General features: G+C 44.7%; 1 protein-coding gene across 4 annotated transcripts in view; it reads right to left on the minus strand.

Moving 5' to 3' along the window:
* The window catches only part of ARHGEF12 (Rho guanine nucleotide exchange factor 12), a 180,959-nt gene that overhangs the window by 21,591 nt on the left and 142,758 nt on the right, over positions 1-16,610 (minus strand). For all 4 annotated transcript variants that reach the window (XM_083163061.1, XM_083163060.1, XM_083163059.1 and 1 more), the window contains 6 exons: positions 14,732-14,807; positions 10,182-10,349; positions 7,205-7,292; positions 5,957-6,022; positions 4,511-4,590; positions 281-436 (listed from right to left, as the gene is read on the minus strand). In XM_083163061.1, coding sequence (XP_083019187.1) covers positions 281-436; positions 4,511-4,590; positions 5,957-6,022; positions 7,205-7,292; positions 10,182-10,349; positions 14,732-14,807 — 634 coding nt within the window. The remainder of the gene's footprint in view (positions 1-280; positions 437-4,510; positions 4,591-5,956; positions 6,023-7,204; positions 7,293-10,181; positions 10,350-14,731; positions 14,808-16,610) is intronic.

Below are 16,610 nucleotides of genomic sequence, written 5' to 3' on the forward strand. Positions count from 1 at the left end.
GTGAAAATTCCACCCAAGGTCGAGCTACCTGGGATTTTATCCCTGGTCACGACCAGGGTTGAACACAGTGTAGTATGAATGGGTAACCCAGGTCGAGCGACCGGGTCCCGTTCACAGTATGGAGGAGGAAGCGCTGCCAGCTCCCCCGACGCAGCTCAGCCCCAACCCCCCGACAATAAGACCGAAATGCCAGGTCATTCCTTGGACAGAATAGTGTCCTAATCACAGGTGCGAACCTGCATTTTTAAACGGGTATTTTTTGGCATAGATTCCTACTCACAGTTTCTGAGTGCATCCATGGCCCAGGCATGCTCCAGTGATGGCTTGCTGGGGCTGGTGTTGGGAGCTGCTGGAAGTATGCTTTGCATCTGAGGCTGTAGGATGGCGTCCTCAGCGGTGTTTAGCATTGCTGGATCTGCGGTCTCTGGAACTTTGCCTATAAACAAAAAGAATGTGGTTATAATTCCACATACATCCTGGCAGCACAGGGGTTAATTATATTGCCTGTTACAGTGATCTAATAACGGGTCCGCAATCCTAAAACTTGCAAAGTAGAAACTATAAAAGCCTCAAAATATATGTGCACGTTGGGCATGAGATAAAATGTAGATGTAAATAATGAATGGGAACAATACATATGGGATGATAAAACTATTATGCTGTACATAATGTATGAGGCAACACTTTCACATCTGCTAGTACAATATCACAGCGCTTCATATGTGCCACATAGATTTATAATACACGCGAGGGCGATGCATCAGATTACAGATACCCTCTACAGCAGATAGGAGCCCAACAAATCACACGCATTAAACACTACTATTTAAGTAAATGCACAACACAGATGATAAATATAGAAAATATATAGCATATCATACAAATACTGCATATCAGGCAGTAGAGTAATACATATACACTATATAATAAAAGCATATAGCCGCTCCTTAATATCTGAGGTGCTCCACCAGCCACTAGAGGAAGGGTTGTTCTGGCAGACAGGCGCACACACTAGAGATGGCCATCGATGATTCAAAATCATGGATGGTTTATGGCCGATGTAGAATAGTTTTGCCCAGATGGTTTCCCACCATCGATGTCAAGCTTAAACTAATAGTTTTGTGTTTCTTTTCCCCCAAGGGGCCGGAACATGGAGCATAGCTTCGCTCCAGTCACAAATGAAGCCCCTGAGTTTTGATTGGCCCACAGGCGAATCATTCAAAGAAAATGGATGACCAGCAATATGTAAAAACATTGACGATCATACATTGCATAGTATGACACCATCGATGGCCAGTTGCACTATTAGCAACGATGGCAAAGGCAATGATGGCCATCTCCAACACACACCCCTCTCTGCATGTACTCAACGCAGCATGACAGAGCCCCGGGTCTTAGCATATAACCACAGGACGCAGTACATTACCAGCTAGCACAAATAACCAGAGACGTCCATATTCCAAGCAAAAACGAACCTTTCCAATTCCACCGGCAGCAGAGCCTGATCAGCCAATAGACTGATCAGGCTCCAGCCTGGAGCGCTGGGTTCTGGGGGTGCAATGCATGGAAGGGGAGCCAGGTCTCTGCAGATTTCATGCGGACGGCATGGAATCTGTTAAAAAAAAGTCCTCTCAAAAATGTCCGCTGCCCTCTAAGAGACAGATGCTAGAGGTCCTTTTAAATCTAGACCACTTCTGTATTAGCCTAGGGCGGCTGAAACCCTTAATCATGCCATGCCCGGCAAGAAATATGAATCAGGAGAGACGTGGAACCAGTAAGTTCTCCATTAGCAAGTGTGGCAGGGCCAATACTGTTGCCGTAGCTTGGGTGCAGAGTTCAGTTTCATGTCCTATGATCGGATGATCTCTGTCTCTGATCCTATGCGCACGGGACCGCACATTGGATCAGATGCCGTACAAATGTGATTTGGGCCGATTTCACAGCCCGTTACACCGGGATTGGGCGAAATCTCGCTCAAATTGCATAGTGTATGGGGGCCTTTACATGCAGAACAAAAAGGGGTGTTAGGTCTCCCATGCATTCGCATTTCTGCGCATGTGCAGATGCAAGATGCGTGTGGCCACGGTGAACAGAGTGTTCGCTGGGCGCATGCACCCAAGATTGCGGGCGGGCCGGGGGAATCGCCCAGCGTTTCAGGGTGTTCCCATGAAAAACGCTGGGCGTTCCCATCGCAATGCGGACGTGACGTGGGTGCGGTGGGTGGACAGCTGACATCACCTGATGTCCGCTGCCCGTCCAGTTCCTGTGCAGCGTGCACACAAATCTAGTGACTTGAGAGTCACTTAGATATGCGTGCTGGTCGGCGACCATCGAATGATGTGGATGAACGAATGAACCCGGCGGGGGGGGGGGGGGGGTTTCCGACATTCGGCGGGCAGTGTCTGGGGGACTTGCAAGGTGGTGAATTTGTAGCCCTGCGAGTCAACCAGAATAAGGACCAAGATCTGAGGATCGACTTCACGATCCGTGAGCCCGCGCGTTGTACCAAAACACCTCACGATGTTCACTCAAAAACACACACAATGCATCACACGACCCTTCGAAATCGTGCGTTCAGGCCTCACATGGTTCTGACGTATGGCCAGCTTTACTCTGCAAATGAGCGGTGATAAAAACGCCGTTCCTCCAGTAATACACAGCATAATATAGTTTCATCTTTAAACATTGGCATAGAATGTAATTTAATCCAGATGCGTATCATGCAAATAATTTTTTTTTTTCGGAATACACATAAATGCAAAAAGTCATACAGACATTATCATAAGACAAACTGCTCCAAACCGGTGAAGCTTCCCAGTGAAAGGCCAAGCGTCCTGACACCTTATGAAGAGCTTTTATTCCGCGCACGTGGTGATTTATGCCATATATTTATTATGTAGGGGTTGTGAATTATATTGGCTAATGATTCAGAACATTGCTGTGTTAAGGGATCTCTTTAACAAATTTGTCAGAATGAGACGCATGAAGCCAAGCAGGGTATGACTAATTTATGCTAGGCCTCCCATCCCGGACTATCAGATACAGTACTGTATCTGTGGGCGAGTAGTGTGCTTCGGTTACAGGCGGACTGGAGAGATTCTGATGTTTGACACCAGGAAGCCTGTTCTTTTGTGAGAAGAATCAGATAAGATGTGAACAGCAGGGAACATGGGAAACAGAATCAGCTCATAAAGTTACACAGGTGTACATACTGCTGTAACCTTTATGGAAGATAAGCGCCAGGCAGCCAATAAGATCGGTGTTGTTTACAGGCTTTAGTATATTTAAGAGAAAAAAAAAATTATATAAAAAAAAAAGGTAAAAAAAATTGTTTTCTGCATTAATATATAGTAAACGTGTGTATTACAGTTTTTACATGGTTAGGCTGCGGGTAAGGAGTGTTCGTGTTGAGCAGGGGTGTACCTAACCTGAAGCCTGTCGGGATTCCCTCCAGCGGGATGCTTGTGTTGGTTCATCTGTCCGCCAGTGGGATTCCCGCCACCTATTCAATGCTGCCGATTCCGACAGCATTGAAGGCGTATTTCGACAAAACAGATCGGTTTTGTTGGAAACGGCCATGGATTGTCCAATTCACGGCTATTTTTCGGCAGCATGTCCCCTTTTCGCCACGCGACATGCAGAACATTGAATTCAGACTGTCGGTATCTGGTTTTACCCCACTATGGGGTAAATTACTGTGATCATTTCTCTCTCAGAACATCACAACACTACAGTACTTTTAGACATAAATGGCACGGCATGTAAAATGTGCCGTCACCGAGCGCAAAGATGAAGGGGTTAATACATTTCTGCTCCTATTCTGATTTGAATTGATTAACTTTGAGGTCACGTTTTAGAACACTGGCATAAGCCCAAACACAAGAGACATTTAGGGGAAGACTAATCATCACACTTAGAACTTTGTAACATTTACGTAAGTAACGGAACTTTTTACTTCGGAATAATGACAGTTTCTGTTCAAAATAATTGCAGCCTGAAGACACCTTCTCCCCAAAAGCTAGCCAATGCACTCTAGTGCTGCAATGATGACATGATCAGGGAATCCACTGTATACGCTGTCATAGTATGTGGCTGCTGGAATTGGTCATTAGAACAGGCAGCTCATTAGGGCCCAGATTAAGGGTTCCAGCAGCCCTAGGCTAATAGAGAATTGGTCTAATCAGTCTATTGGTTAATCAGGCCCTGCAGCTCATTAAAACAACAGCGTATAGCAGAAGCCTAAGGTATAAAAGCAGTACAACAGAGGTGGTTTGTACTATTACTTGCAAGTAATACAAGTGCACCAACTATATATTCCCTTTGCAGTGTGGTGGGAATAATGTAACAAACAGATCAATGACCTCTCCAGATACAATGTTGGAAGAAAAGTATCTTCTACATTGTAGGAATTGACCCCTGAATACAGTTATGGTGCAGACTAAGGGGTGCATTGCCCCACGAGTACCGTCTCTCCTAAACAATACACACAGTGGTCACACGTTTTCCTCACCTGCGCTGGGCCCAGTGACTGCACCTCCGCCTTGCTGCTGCTGGCTCACCTTCTGCTTGTCCCCATCTTCATGCTCTACCCTGAGACGGAGTAAGGCAAAATCAATACTCAGGCTCCCTCTGCAGCCCTCAGGAATACACACCCCTGTTACTAACCCATTTCTGTCCAAATACCCTTCTGTCCTGCTATAACTACACTTTCCCTTATAATCCATATAACAGTCCTGGATATTGTTTGCACCCACTTATCTACAGTCATTTACAGAAAGTCTACTTTTGTTTAGGTAGATGTTAGTTATTATTACTACTTCCTATATACTATAATTATTACTCTATACTAGTCACTATAATTACTCCCTACATACTACTGTTACTATTATTACTCCCTACATACTACTGTTACTATTATTACTCCCTATATACTACTGTTACTAGTATTACTCCCTAGATACTACTGTTACTATTATTACTCCCTAGATACTACTGTTGCTATTATCACTCACTGCATACTACTGTTACTATTACTCCCTACATAGTACTGTTACTATTATTACTCCCTATATACTACTGTTACTATTATTACTCCCTATATACTACTGTTACTATTATTACTCCCTACATACTACTCCTGTTACTATTATTACTCCCTACATACTACTGCTACTATTATTACTCCCTACATACTACTGTTACTATTATTACTCCCTACATACTACTGTTACTATTATTACTTCCTACATACTACTGTTACTATCATTGCTCCTTACATACTACTGTTACTATTACTCCCTACATACTACTGTTGTTATTATTATTACTCCCTACATACTACTGTTACTAGTATTACTCCCTAGATACTACTGTTGCTATTATCACTCACTGCATACTACTGTTACTATTACTCCCTACATAGTACTGTTTCTATTATTACTCCCTATATACTACTGTTACTATTATTACTCCCTATATACTACTGTTACTATTATTACTCCCTACATACTACTGTTACTATTATTACTCACTACATACTACTGTTACTATTATTACTCCCTACATACTACTGTTACTATTATTACTCCCTACATAGTACTGTTACTATTATTACTTCCTACATACTACTGTTACTATTATTGCTCCTTACATACTACTGTTACTACTCCCTACATACTACTGTTACTATTATTACCCCCTAGATACTGCTGTTGTTATTATCACTCACTGCATACTACTGTTACTATTATTACTCCTTAAACACTACTGTTACTATTACTCTTTATATACTACAGTAACTATTATTATTCTCTACACAATAAGGTTACTATTATTACTTCCTAGAAACTACTGTTACTATTATCATACTATGGTTACCATAATTAATTACATACTACTATTACTCCCCATTACTATTTTAATACAATTTAACAATCTTTCCCTGGCCCATACTTACTCATTGGCAATCCCTGGCGAAATTGCAGGCCTGGGATTGGCCATACGTGTTATCAGATCCTGCCACCTGCCAATCAAAAATGTTAAAAAAAGCAATAATTTTATACACAGATACAAATTAATAAACATAAAATACCCACATCCCCAATTCCATATCACATTGTACGAATGCAAAATGAAAAATGCAGTGTAAAAATCTGAACAGGACACATACAAATGTTTAGCTGTTTGCCAACACAGTAAACAACAAAAAATTATCACAAGGAACGTGTGTTAATAATAATCATAATGAGTATCAACAGTCAGGCAATATCCACAGTAATTGGTAAGATAGGTGCTTGCCGGACTCCAAGAACAATCCAGGAGTGGAGGCCCAAAGAATAGCAAGGGTGAGATCCTGAAAATAGTCTCAAATTTCAACCGGTTTGATCAATTCAAGTTGGTTGCATTGGGCGGCATATCCTGCCAATGCCCAACAGTTTCCCTCTAACTTTACAAGTGAGGCGTGGACACCTCTTTTTCCCAGGGGAGGAAAGCAGATAGTGTGTGGTCGTACAGTGCGAGTTCTATCACAGTGGGGGAGTTATATCAAAATGAAGAGAGATGCAGAGCCAATCAATCTGTTCCTGCCATTACAGCCTGTACGGTGAAAATTAGTGAAAAAACTTGCGTCGACTTTTTGCTTGTATGGACTGGTCAAGGTCAACAGTTTGCATGTCGACCTTCTGGTGTTGAACTATTAACTGTCAAAGTAGACACTGCATGTCAGCCCTGTAGCAAGCGCAGCTGTACACTTATATGGTGTAAATGTCACCATAGACACAAAACCGTGCAAAACGCATCATCTATGTCGACATTGTATAAGAGTACCGCTGCACTCGACACTATTATATTCTCACCCGGATCATAAAGTATGAACCAAATCGGACTACACCAAAAAATCCCGCAAAAAAACGCATGTCGTCCTTGTGGGTGACCTTCTGTCAATGCCGACCTTTGATATGTTGACATTTCAAGGTGTCGACCTGGTCACTGTTGACCACTAGTGGCAGACCTAGACATTGTAGACCCAGGGACCGCATGTCCTGTTTAAATCAGTAGGTGCACTGTTGCTTTTCTCTGCAGCAGATGTAGTGTTTGCAAACGCAGCCCTTTCAAGGCAAAACTAAGACTGAACATCAACATGTCAAAGCAACAAGTCGGAACAAGACATCCAATTCACAAAACATGGAAAGTGGCAAAAACGTACACGTTCTTCTCGGATACAGTGTTTGCGATCAGTTCATAAATCTGTGCTCCATTCTCTGACATGGATATTACGAAGAGTGCCTTGTTATCTGCGGAAGAAGCGGAACACAATAAGGAGAATGAATGGAAAAAATCAGTAAATGAAGGAATAGGTTTAATGAGCATGCGCTCTTATCAATAGATGAGCTGTGCCATGTATCCTAACAAAGAGTCACTGCCGTTCTATGTTTAACCACTTAAAGCTCAGTCTGTCTATCGATCACGTCATTATTATGCGAACACAACAATCAATCCCACTCCATCAGCTCGCTACCTAGAGGTCATCCTTAACTCAAACTGTCCTTTCATTCCTGACATTCAATCGGTCTCTAAATGATATTACATTCATCTTAAAAAACATATCCAAAATGTGTCCGTATCTTACACAAGACACTGCAAAACCAGTACCCGATGCGTTTCGCTGCTCATGCAGCTTTTTCAAGGTGGTCACCTTGAAAAAGCTGCATGAGCAGTGAAACTCGTTAGCATCTGGTACAACAGAAGTGCTGCTACAGTATATTCATCACCTCCTCAAAACTGTGTCACTAAGTGCCCCTGCAACCGCAGTGGAAATTCCATCCATATGTGCTACTCGGGAACATAGGATCCATGTGCAGGCTTACAGACAACTGTGGAGGAACGCCACCTCTCTAACTTGCCTGCCGTGAACCAGATAAATACTTCAGATATTCCATCTGTGTGGAGAGACGCCATACCCCCACCCTTATTGGAGGAAGTACTTGGAAGGGATACCACCCAATATTTGCCTAACAGGATGAACTGCACATTTTTGGGGCCCAAAAAGGAATGGACACAAAAGGAGACGAGGTGACTGAAATAACCCAATATTTTATGTATTTTAATTTGTTTTAATCAAATTTATCATAATTTTTTAGGCTACGTATCCAATTTTTCCTAAAATGTGATAACAATAAATGTTTACTTTTTAATTTATTTCTATTTGCACACCTGATTTACCGTATAGCGCAACTATCACTTGTTTTTTGTTTCTCACCACTACAATCCATTTTGAAGGCAGCTGCGAGGCTGATCTACTTAGATAGATGTTCAACGTCCCTCCATCCTCTATATTACCGCATTCAATATAAAATACTTCTACTTTCATACAAAGCCATTACTCTGACTACACTGACTTATATCTCTTTGTTTATCTCAAAAATATATCCCCACTAGACTGCTCTGCACAAGATCTGCATCTCTCATCAACACTCTATTCTAGATCCCATTCACAATTGCAGGACTTTCTTCGGGTAGCACCCACCCTATGGAATGCAATTCAAGGCACATTAAGGCTCTCCTCTAGCCTCCAAACTTTCAAGTGTTCCCTGAAAACGCACCTCTTCAGGCAAATCTATCATATTCCGGAACCCCCACACAACCTTCAGTAGCATTCATATCTAATTGCATCCCATCAGGACTGTCTTGCAATCTGGTGGGACTGCCATGCTTTGGAATCCTATCCTTATGTATACCACTGATTATCCCTATAGATTGTAAGCTTGCGAGCAGGGCCCTCCTACCTCCTATGTCGGTTTGTTTCTACCCAGTTTGTTTTATCACAGTTTCCAATTAAAAGCAGAATATGCTGCGCTATACAGTATAAGAAACTGTAAATAAATAAATTGTATGTGTCAGACAAAAGTATTGCCTCACATTGTGGCAGGGCAACCGTAGAAGCTGAGCGATTGGTTTGTGTCTGATAATACATTCTCTGTGCTGGATGTATTGCGAGGGATATCACAGCCAGCAAAAACCTAGCACTTTTTTTTATCATTTGTACTTCTTGTTCTATCGGATCACCTTTGTATATTGTGTTAGAGCCAAAGTGTTGGGGAAAAAGGAAATCAAGTGTACAGCAGAACACAGAAATAATTAGATAGAACGCTGCTTGCATTACATAAACAGCAAACAAAAAACCCCAAATGAATAAATTAAAAAAAAGGAGAAAACAGCAAAACATGATTTTGTTCCCTACATAGTTACTGTTGCACATCTAGTCCAAGTGAACTAAAAATTCAACGCCACACATAAGGGGAATAGCAAATATCTGTCACGGCAGGAACAATGGGGCAGATCTTATATAAATCCATTGATTTAATTAACAATATCAGCCATCGCTAGTAGACTGCTGCTGTAATAGCAGGAACTATATCAGCTATTATTAGAAGGTACAGGAATATTCCGGCTTACAGTACAAGTACAGAAACGTCTACACCGAATGCAGAACTAGCAACCCAAGCGCTGTGCAATAATGGGATCGTATCAGGATAACGGGGTATCCGGGCAAAGACATCCTGCTCCCAATATAAACGGAATGGGAGGAAGGTTGGAAGATATTAAAGGAGATTGTACCCTGACTGTGTGAAATGGTTACCCTTTTCTCAAAGGTTGGGAAAAGGGTTGTGTCCAGGGCTATTCAATTACAATAAAGTATTTGCGAACATGCATTACCAAAATAATACAGAATCAAGAAATTTGACGAGAACCCGTATTAACGGCCAAATTCAGCAAGAGTTGTAGCTTTGCAAATTGTCCAGACCAAGCCCCACAATGCTCTATTGCCACCGCCCCCATTTTTCTGTATACGGCCCTAGTTTTCCGGGGTCACAAATGTGTGCTCCAGTTTTTGCTGGTCTGCATATAAACCTGAATCATGCCGCCTGCGAGCTCTAATTGAATACCCCGATGCGGATAACTGAATCCAGCACTAAACACACAGGTTTCTGGCTTCTGTCCGTGGCTTTAAGGAAAACCTAGATACCATATTGCCAACCCAAGCGTTAGTAAAAGTTGCAGTGGCTACATTAAACAAAAGGTGAAAAATATCCTTTCAGTATCAACGAGAGAGAGAGAGAGAGAGAGAGAATTCTTTATGTGCGGATTTACCCGTCATGCTCATAGTAAAGGCTGACACTGACCTGTTGCCACTTGCCGCACTAGCACGGTGTTGAGCTTGATGACAGGACTGAAGATGTGCTTGCTGTCTGCGGTGCTGGCCAGGATCTTGCTGTGACATCTGAGGATCAATTTGTCATCCTGTCTCTGGAGCAAAACCAGGATGTCCTCCAGCAGCAGTGTGTACAGATCTGTGAAGAGCAACCTTCCTGTGACTTACTGCCTTCATGATGCTACCAGATAGCCATAATATGGCCTTGCACACGCAACAGAGAGATAGAGCAATGTTGTGTTACATTCCTATAATCCCATCTTTCCTGTATTAGTCTGCCCAAGATAACGCCAAGAGAGTGATATAAGCAGAGCGACAGCAGTCAGCAGAGGAGCGACTCGGCCAAGTCCGCACAGCAACGCAGAAGCATTCTGCACAGCAACGTATGAATGTACTGTCATAGGCTTTAACTATTAATTAACAGCAACACATTTATCAGTGCTGGTTCCAGGGTGTTATTGAGAGAATAAGTACGAGAATGAATCATAGGGTTGACACTATGAAGGTCGACACACAAAATAGGTTGATGGGGTCGGAAGGTTGACACAAGCATTAGGTTGACAGCCAAAAGATCGACATGAGTTTTTAAGGTCTTTTTGTCCAGAATATTGATGTAAGTCAACATTGACACCAGGCGCGGTGCCTCGCTGCGGTCTCCGCGCTTCAGGCGCGGTGCCTCGCTGCGGTCTCCGCGCTTCAGGCGCGGTGCCTCGCTGCGGTCTCCGCGCTTCAGGCGCGGTGCCTCGCTGCGGTCTCCGCGCTTCAGGCGCGGTGCCTCGCTGCGGTCTCCGCGCTTCAGGCGCGGTGCCTCGCTGCGGTCTCCGCGCTTCAGGCGCGGTGCCTCGCTGCGGTCTCCGCGCTTCAGGCGCGGTGCCTCGCTGCGGTCTCCGCGCTTCAGGCGCGGTGCCTCGCTGCGGTCTCCGCGCTTCAGGCGCGGTGCCTCGCTGCGGTCTCCGCGCTTCAGGCGCGGTGCCTCGCTGCGTTCTCCGCGCTTCAGGGGCGGTGCCTCGCTGCGTTCTCCGCGCTTCAGGGGCGGTGCCTCCAGCTGGTGTGAAACTACAAGTCCCATCATGCCTTGCCACAGTATAGCTAATGCTAAAACGATGGCAAGGCATGCTGGGATGTGTAGTTTCACAAGAGCTGGAGAGCCATAGTTTGGACATGCCTGCCCTAGAGGATGACACGTCAGCCCCCCCCCCCCCCCAAAAAAAAGTGAAAATCTCATGTAGAACTATTGACTGTCGACCTAATGCTTGTGTTGCACTTTCGACCCGGTCGACCTTAGCCATGTCAACTTATTCCATGTGTCAACCTAAGCCATGTCGACCTAATGTATGTTGACATGCATAGCGTCGACTTAACGATCGGATCCCATAAGTACTACATATGGCTTTCTTATATCTGCAGTGCAGCCGGAGACGTTCAACACTATGGGCGGTATTCAATGAGGCTGATTCGCCAGGTTTTTATGGCGATTTTGTGCTGTAAGGCGAATTTCTGACTAAAACGGTGAATCACCCTATTCAATGACCAGATGGCGAATACATTTCAAGGTTTTTTCCGCCATGATTCACCGAGTAGCAATTGCTATCTTTTTATGGTGAAGTGGAATGTGAACTTTTAAAATAAAGTGTTTTGTTTTTTAACTTTGGTGTCAAAAAATCAGGAATTTTATTCTGAGGAGGGGCATGCTATTTTTATTCATGTGCTGTAAGCACATGAATATATATTTAATTAAAAAAAATATATTTTTTATTTGTTTTACACAGACCAGCCAGCAGGGGGCCGGAGCCGAGCCGCTCATTACATATTCATATATTCACTTCACCCGATCATTACATATGCATGATCGGGTGTAGTGAATATACCCTGTCCCTTGCTGGCACCCCCGGGGGGCAGCCTGTGCTGCCTGGCACCCGGGGAGCCCACCTCCCCCCCACAAACGTTCTGGGGCAGGCAGGGAGACTTCCATCTCCCTGCCTTCCGCTGTCCTCAGGCTCCCTGCGGCATCCGCCGCAGGAGCTCAAATTCGCCGGTCAGGGGCAGCGAGCCCCTGACTCGTTGAATACCGGAGCCGGCGAGGCTCCGGAACGCAGCGAGCAGTGGCGAATGTGCAGCGAATCCTAAACAGGATTCGCTGCACGTCGCCAGTATTCACATTGAATACTGCCCTATGAATACACAGAAGTATACCTGCAGACAGCAAAGGTACCGCATTAGATCGTCACACCTAAAACTAACATTTTATTAGGTCATAGTCCAGAGCATGAGATAGAGGGTAAGCTCGGAGTTAAAGGGAAGGCCTCATTTTTGGATTTGCCCCTGCCATCATTCCATGTCAGGTTAGTAAACAAAACAATGTTACAAAAGAGGAACCCCTTATTTAGAGCATGCTAAAGTGGAGAGAAAAGTGCCAGCCAATCAGCTTCTCACTGCCATGGTACAGGCTGTGTTTGAAAGCTGATTGGTTGGTATTTTATGGCTCTCCAAGGCTTATTATCAGGAAAATGTGACCAGACACTGATACAAGTTTAACTGCAAAGAAATATCATAATTTAACCAATAAATAAGTCACATGAGATCAATCAATGAAAGTGTGACCACCGGGCTGGCGAGATCAGCAATGGGGGCCCTAAGTCTTCAACCACTTCTAGGAGCGACTACAGCTTCTGCATTAACATCCAACAGATGCCAATACCCCCAACAGGGGGCAGATTTTTTAAAGTGCTTCTTGCCAGATTACGCATGCGAATGAAACCGTAGTCTCTATTTTATAACAACATTATTCGGTACTTGTGTAGTTTCACGGCGCCACCGCGCGCACAGTGAAACTTTGCAGTCTGCCAGACTCTGTGTTTACTGTGCGCGTGCCGCTCTAGCTGTTCTCAGCACAGCGCGTGGCTGCTTTCCTTATGTAAGCTACGTTATCAGCATAGCGCTGGGCAGCAGCAGTGCACCCAGCGCTGACAGGTCACTGTGGTACTTGTAGTTCCACAGTGAAATAGGCAGTCCTGCGCACCGCTGACAACCCAGTAATTTAGACGCTAAAGCGTCTAAATCCAGACTCCTGCGCACTGCTGACAACCCGGCAATTTAGACGCTGAAGCGTCTAAATCCAGACTCCCTGAACTGGACACCCCGGCAATTTAGACGTCTAAATCCAGACTCCCTGCAAACCGCTAAGATGGGGGCATCTAAATTTAGACAGTAAAGCGTCTAAATTTAGTAGGGTCTAGGGGTACACTATTAAACCTGTTCACAATGACACTAGTCGACGTAACAGCTGTCGACCTTGTTAATTCCACTATCCATGCCAACCCAAGGCGTGGCGAGCGCAGTGAGCCCGCGAGGGGCGGCGGTACGTGTCCTACGACCCTTTCATACGCCCACTATCCACGTCGACGTGGAGTTGATTTTATAAAGTGTGGCAAGCGCAGCGAGCCACCGAGCGGACGCGGATACCTTCACAGGTATCCGCGTCCCCTCGCGGGCTTCACAGGTATCCGCGTCCCCTCGCGGGCTTCACAGGTATCCGCGTCCCCTCGCGGGCTTCACAGGTATCCGCGTCCCCTCGCGGGCTTCACAGGTATCCGCGTCCCCTCGCGGGCTTAACAGGTATCCGCGTCCCCTCGCCACGCTTCGGGCTCGGTGGCTCGCCACACTTTATAAAATCAACTCCACGCCTACGTGGATAGTGGGGGTATGAAAAGGTCGTAGGACGCGTACCGCTGCGCTCGCCACGCTTCGGGTTGGCGTGGATAGTGGAATTAACAAGGTCGACAGCTTTTACGTCGACTAGTGTCATTGTGAACAGGTTTAATAGTGTACCCCTAGACCCTACTAAATTTAGACGCTTTACCGTCTAAATTTAGATGCCCCCATCTTAGCGGTTTGCAGGAAGTCTGGATTTAGACGTCTAAATCTAGACTTCTAAATAGCCGGAGGAGTCTAAATTGCCGGGTTGTCAGTGGTGCGCAGGACTGCCTATTTCACTGTGGAACTACAAGTACCACAGTGACCTGTCAGCACTGGGTGCACTGCTGCTGCCCAGCGCTATGCTGATAACGTAGTTTACATAAGGAAAGCAGCTAAAGCGGCACGCGCACAGTAAACACAGAGTCTGGCAGACTGACAAGTTACAAAGTTTTACGGTGGCGCCATGAAACTACACAAGTACCCATTATTCACTTACTGCTGCTTAAAAATATATAATGCACTATGGTGGTTATTCAGGTTGACTCACAAAGCACATTTGGTTTGCTAATGGACAAAACCAGGTTCACTGCAGGTGGGGAAGATGTAACATGTACAGAGAGTTAGATTTCTGCTTTATTTTTACACTGCAATATTGATATCAGTTTGAACCCACCTCGCCCAAATCTAATTCTCTCCACAATGAAACATCAGCCCCATCTGCAGTCAGTCCACCAGCAAACCAAATGTGCTTTGCGAGCCAAACTGAATAACCCCTTATATGTAAAAGTGGCCAATTCTGTCAAAGTGCACCTTCATGTTACTTACCTATTATCTTGTCTCTGTTTACCTTCCATGCCAAAGGTCCCTCATGAAACATCTTCCGTTTTGTCAAATCTAGATTCTGCACCATGCAAAGAAATAAGAAAGCTTAAATGTCATATGGCTTTCTACAAACAAAATAATCACTGCTTAGCCCTGCATTAGCGTTGCGATGAGTATACACCATCACCCGTATACTTGGATATGTTACAGATAAGGTCACTTGTGAGAAATGGTTTTGTGTTACGTAATGATTTATATGGCAATTAGCAGTCCACCGGACCTACTGCAAGCATCAGCACGTCCCATCAGCCAGGACCCGCCAGGAGATTCCCCTCTGATCTCTCATTCCTGTGCTGATAATACTATTGTTTTCAACAGCGCTGGAGGTCAGTAACTGCTTTGCTGATCACAAGCAGTCAGCCTTTGCCATTCATATTTCAATGGGGATTTTGCATCCATTATAAATGCTTTTCTTATCCGTATGAATGGGTAAGGCACCAATCTGCTCATCAGAGTAGAACAGATCATGAATGCATGAATTTTAAATGAGCTGACATTTATTGGATTGCAGGATGAATTGACTATTTATTTATGATGTTGGGAAAATAATAATTTCTTAAAAGAAATCTCACATTTTCTGATCAGATAGTGATAGAAGTAAACCTTAAAGAAATGATCCCTTTGGCGCAGGTTCTCCCAAATAACAATCATCTCAATTTACATTTATTGTATTTATTTGCCATGTCTATAGTACAGAATGTGCGTCTGGCATATGGTCCTTAGGTTGACATGGCGAAGGCATACTTGTCTACCTGACCATCTCCTTCAGGGAGAAAATGCTCTGTTCCTGGACTTCCCTGGCAATGTATGATTGCCATCACCTGTAGTGAAACACCTTTCTTATCAATTACCCAGCTCACTACAGGTGATGGCAATCATATATTACCAGGGAAGGCCAGGAACAGAGCATTGTCTCCCTCATGGAGAGGCTCAGGTAGGCAAGTATGGGTTAAGGTTGACACATTAAATACAGATGGAGCAGCTCCTACAGATTCTATCGCCAACTGATGCTTCCAACAGAAGGGGCCATGTGCGCACAAGAGGCTCGCAGTGCTATTCTGTTGGAGCCCTCCGCCCGTCTCCCCGCTCCTGCCACTCTGCCCCCACTCCCTGCCTGTCACCGTGAAGCGGAGATGGGCAGGGAAGCAGTGCATGCCCGCTCCCCACTATTTTGCTGAATGAGACGCTTGCTCGTCCCAATCAGCCAGTGAGCACATGAAATCTGGCGATCGGGCAGGCTGGCTGATGGCGGCTCCATCTGTAGGTTAACATGGTTAAGAGGGTTGGTTGGAAGGTCGACGCCAGCATTAGGTCAACAATGGCAAGGTCGACAGTCAAAAGATTGACGTGAGTTTTTCTAATTTTTTTGAGCGACATGTGCCAACAGGCAGTATTTCATGCTCTACCATCCACTAGGCCATGGAGGGAGAATAGAGCAGTGTGCAGAGATCAGCGGGCCATGCGTGGGGACACGTCACACTTTGATTGTGTCCATGTCAACATTCGGGACAAAAAACCCTGAAAACTCATGTCAACATTTTAACTGTAGACCTTGCTATTGTCGACCTAATGCTTGATTGACTTCCAACCCTGTTGACCAAAGCCATGTCGACCTATTTCATTTGTCGGCCTAAGCCATGTCGAACTTCTGTGGTTAACGCATGTTGACCTACAGAAATATGGGTCAATCTAATGACCGAATACCCAAAGTAGAGTGTAGCAGTTCCTTTCCCCTATATAGAAGTATGGCTTGGGAGTCTCTGGTGTACTTGTCATAGCCATATACACAACTGAAAACGGCCAGTCCCAAGACCCTCAATCT

The sequence above is a fragment of the Crinia signifera genome, chromosome 19 (assembly GCF_055691185.1).
Source record: "Crinia signifera chromosome 19, ASM5569118v1, whole genome shotgun sequence".
In the NCBI taxonomy this organism is placed as follows: Eukaryota; Metazoa; Chordata; class Amphibia; order Anura; family Myobatrachidae; genus Crinia; species Crinia signifera.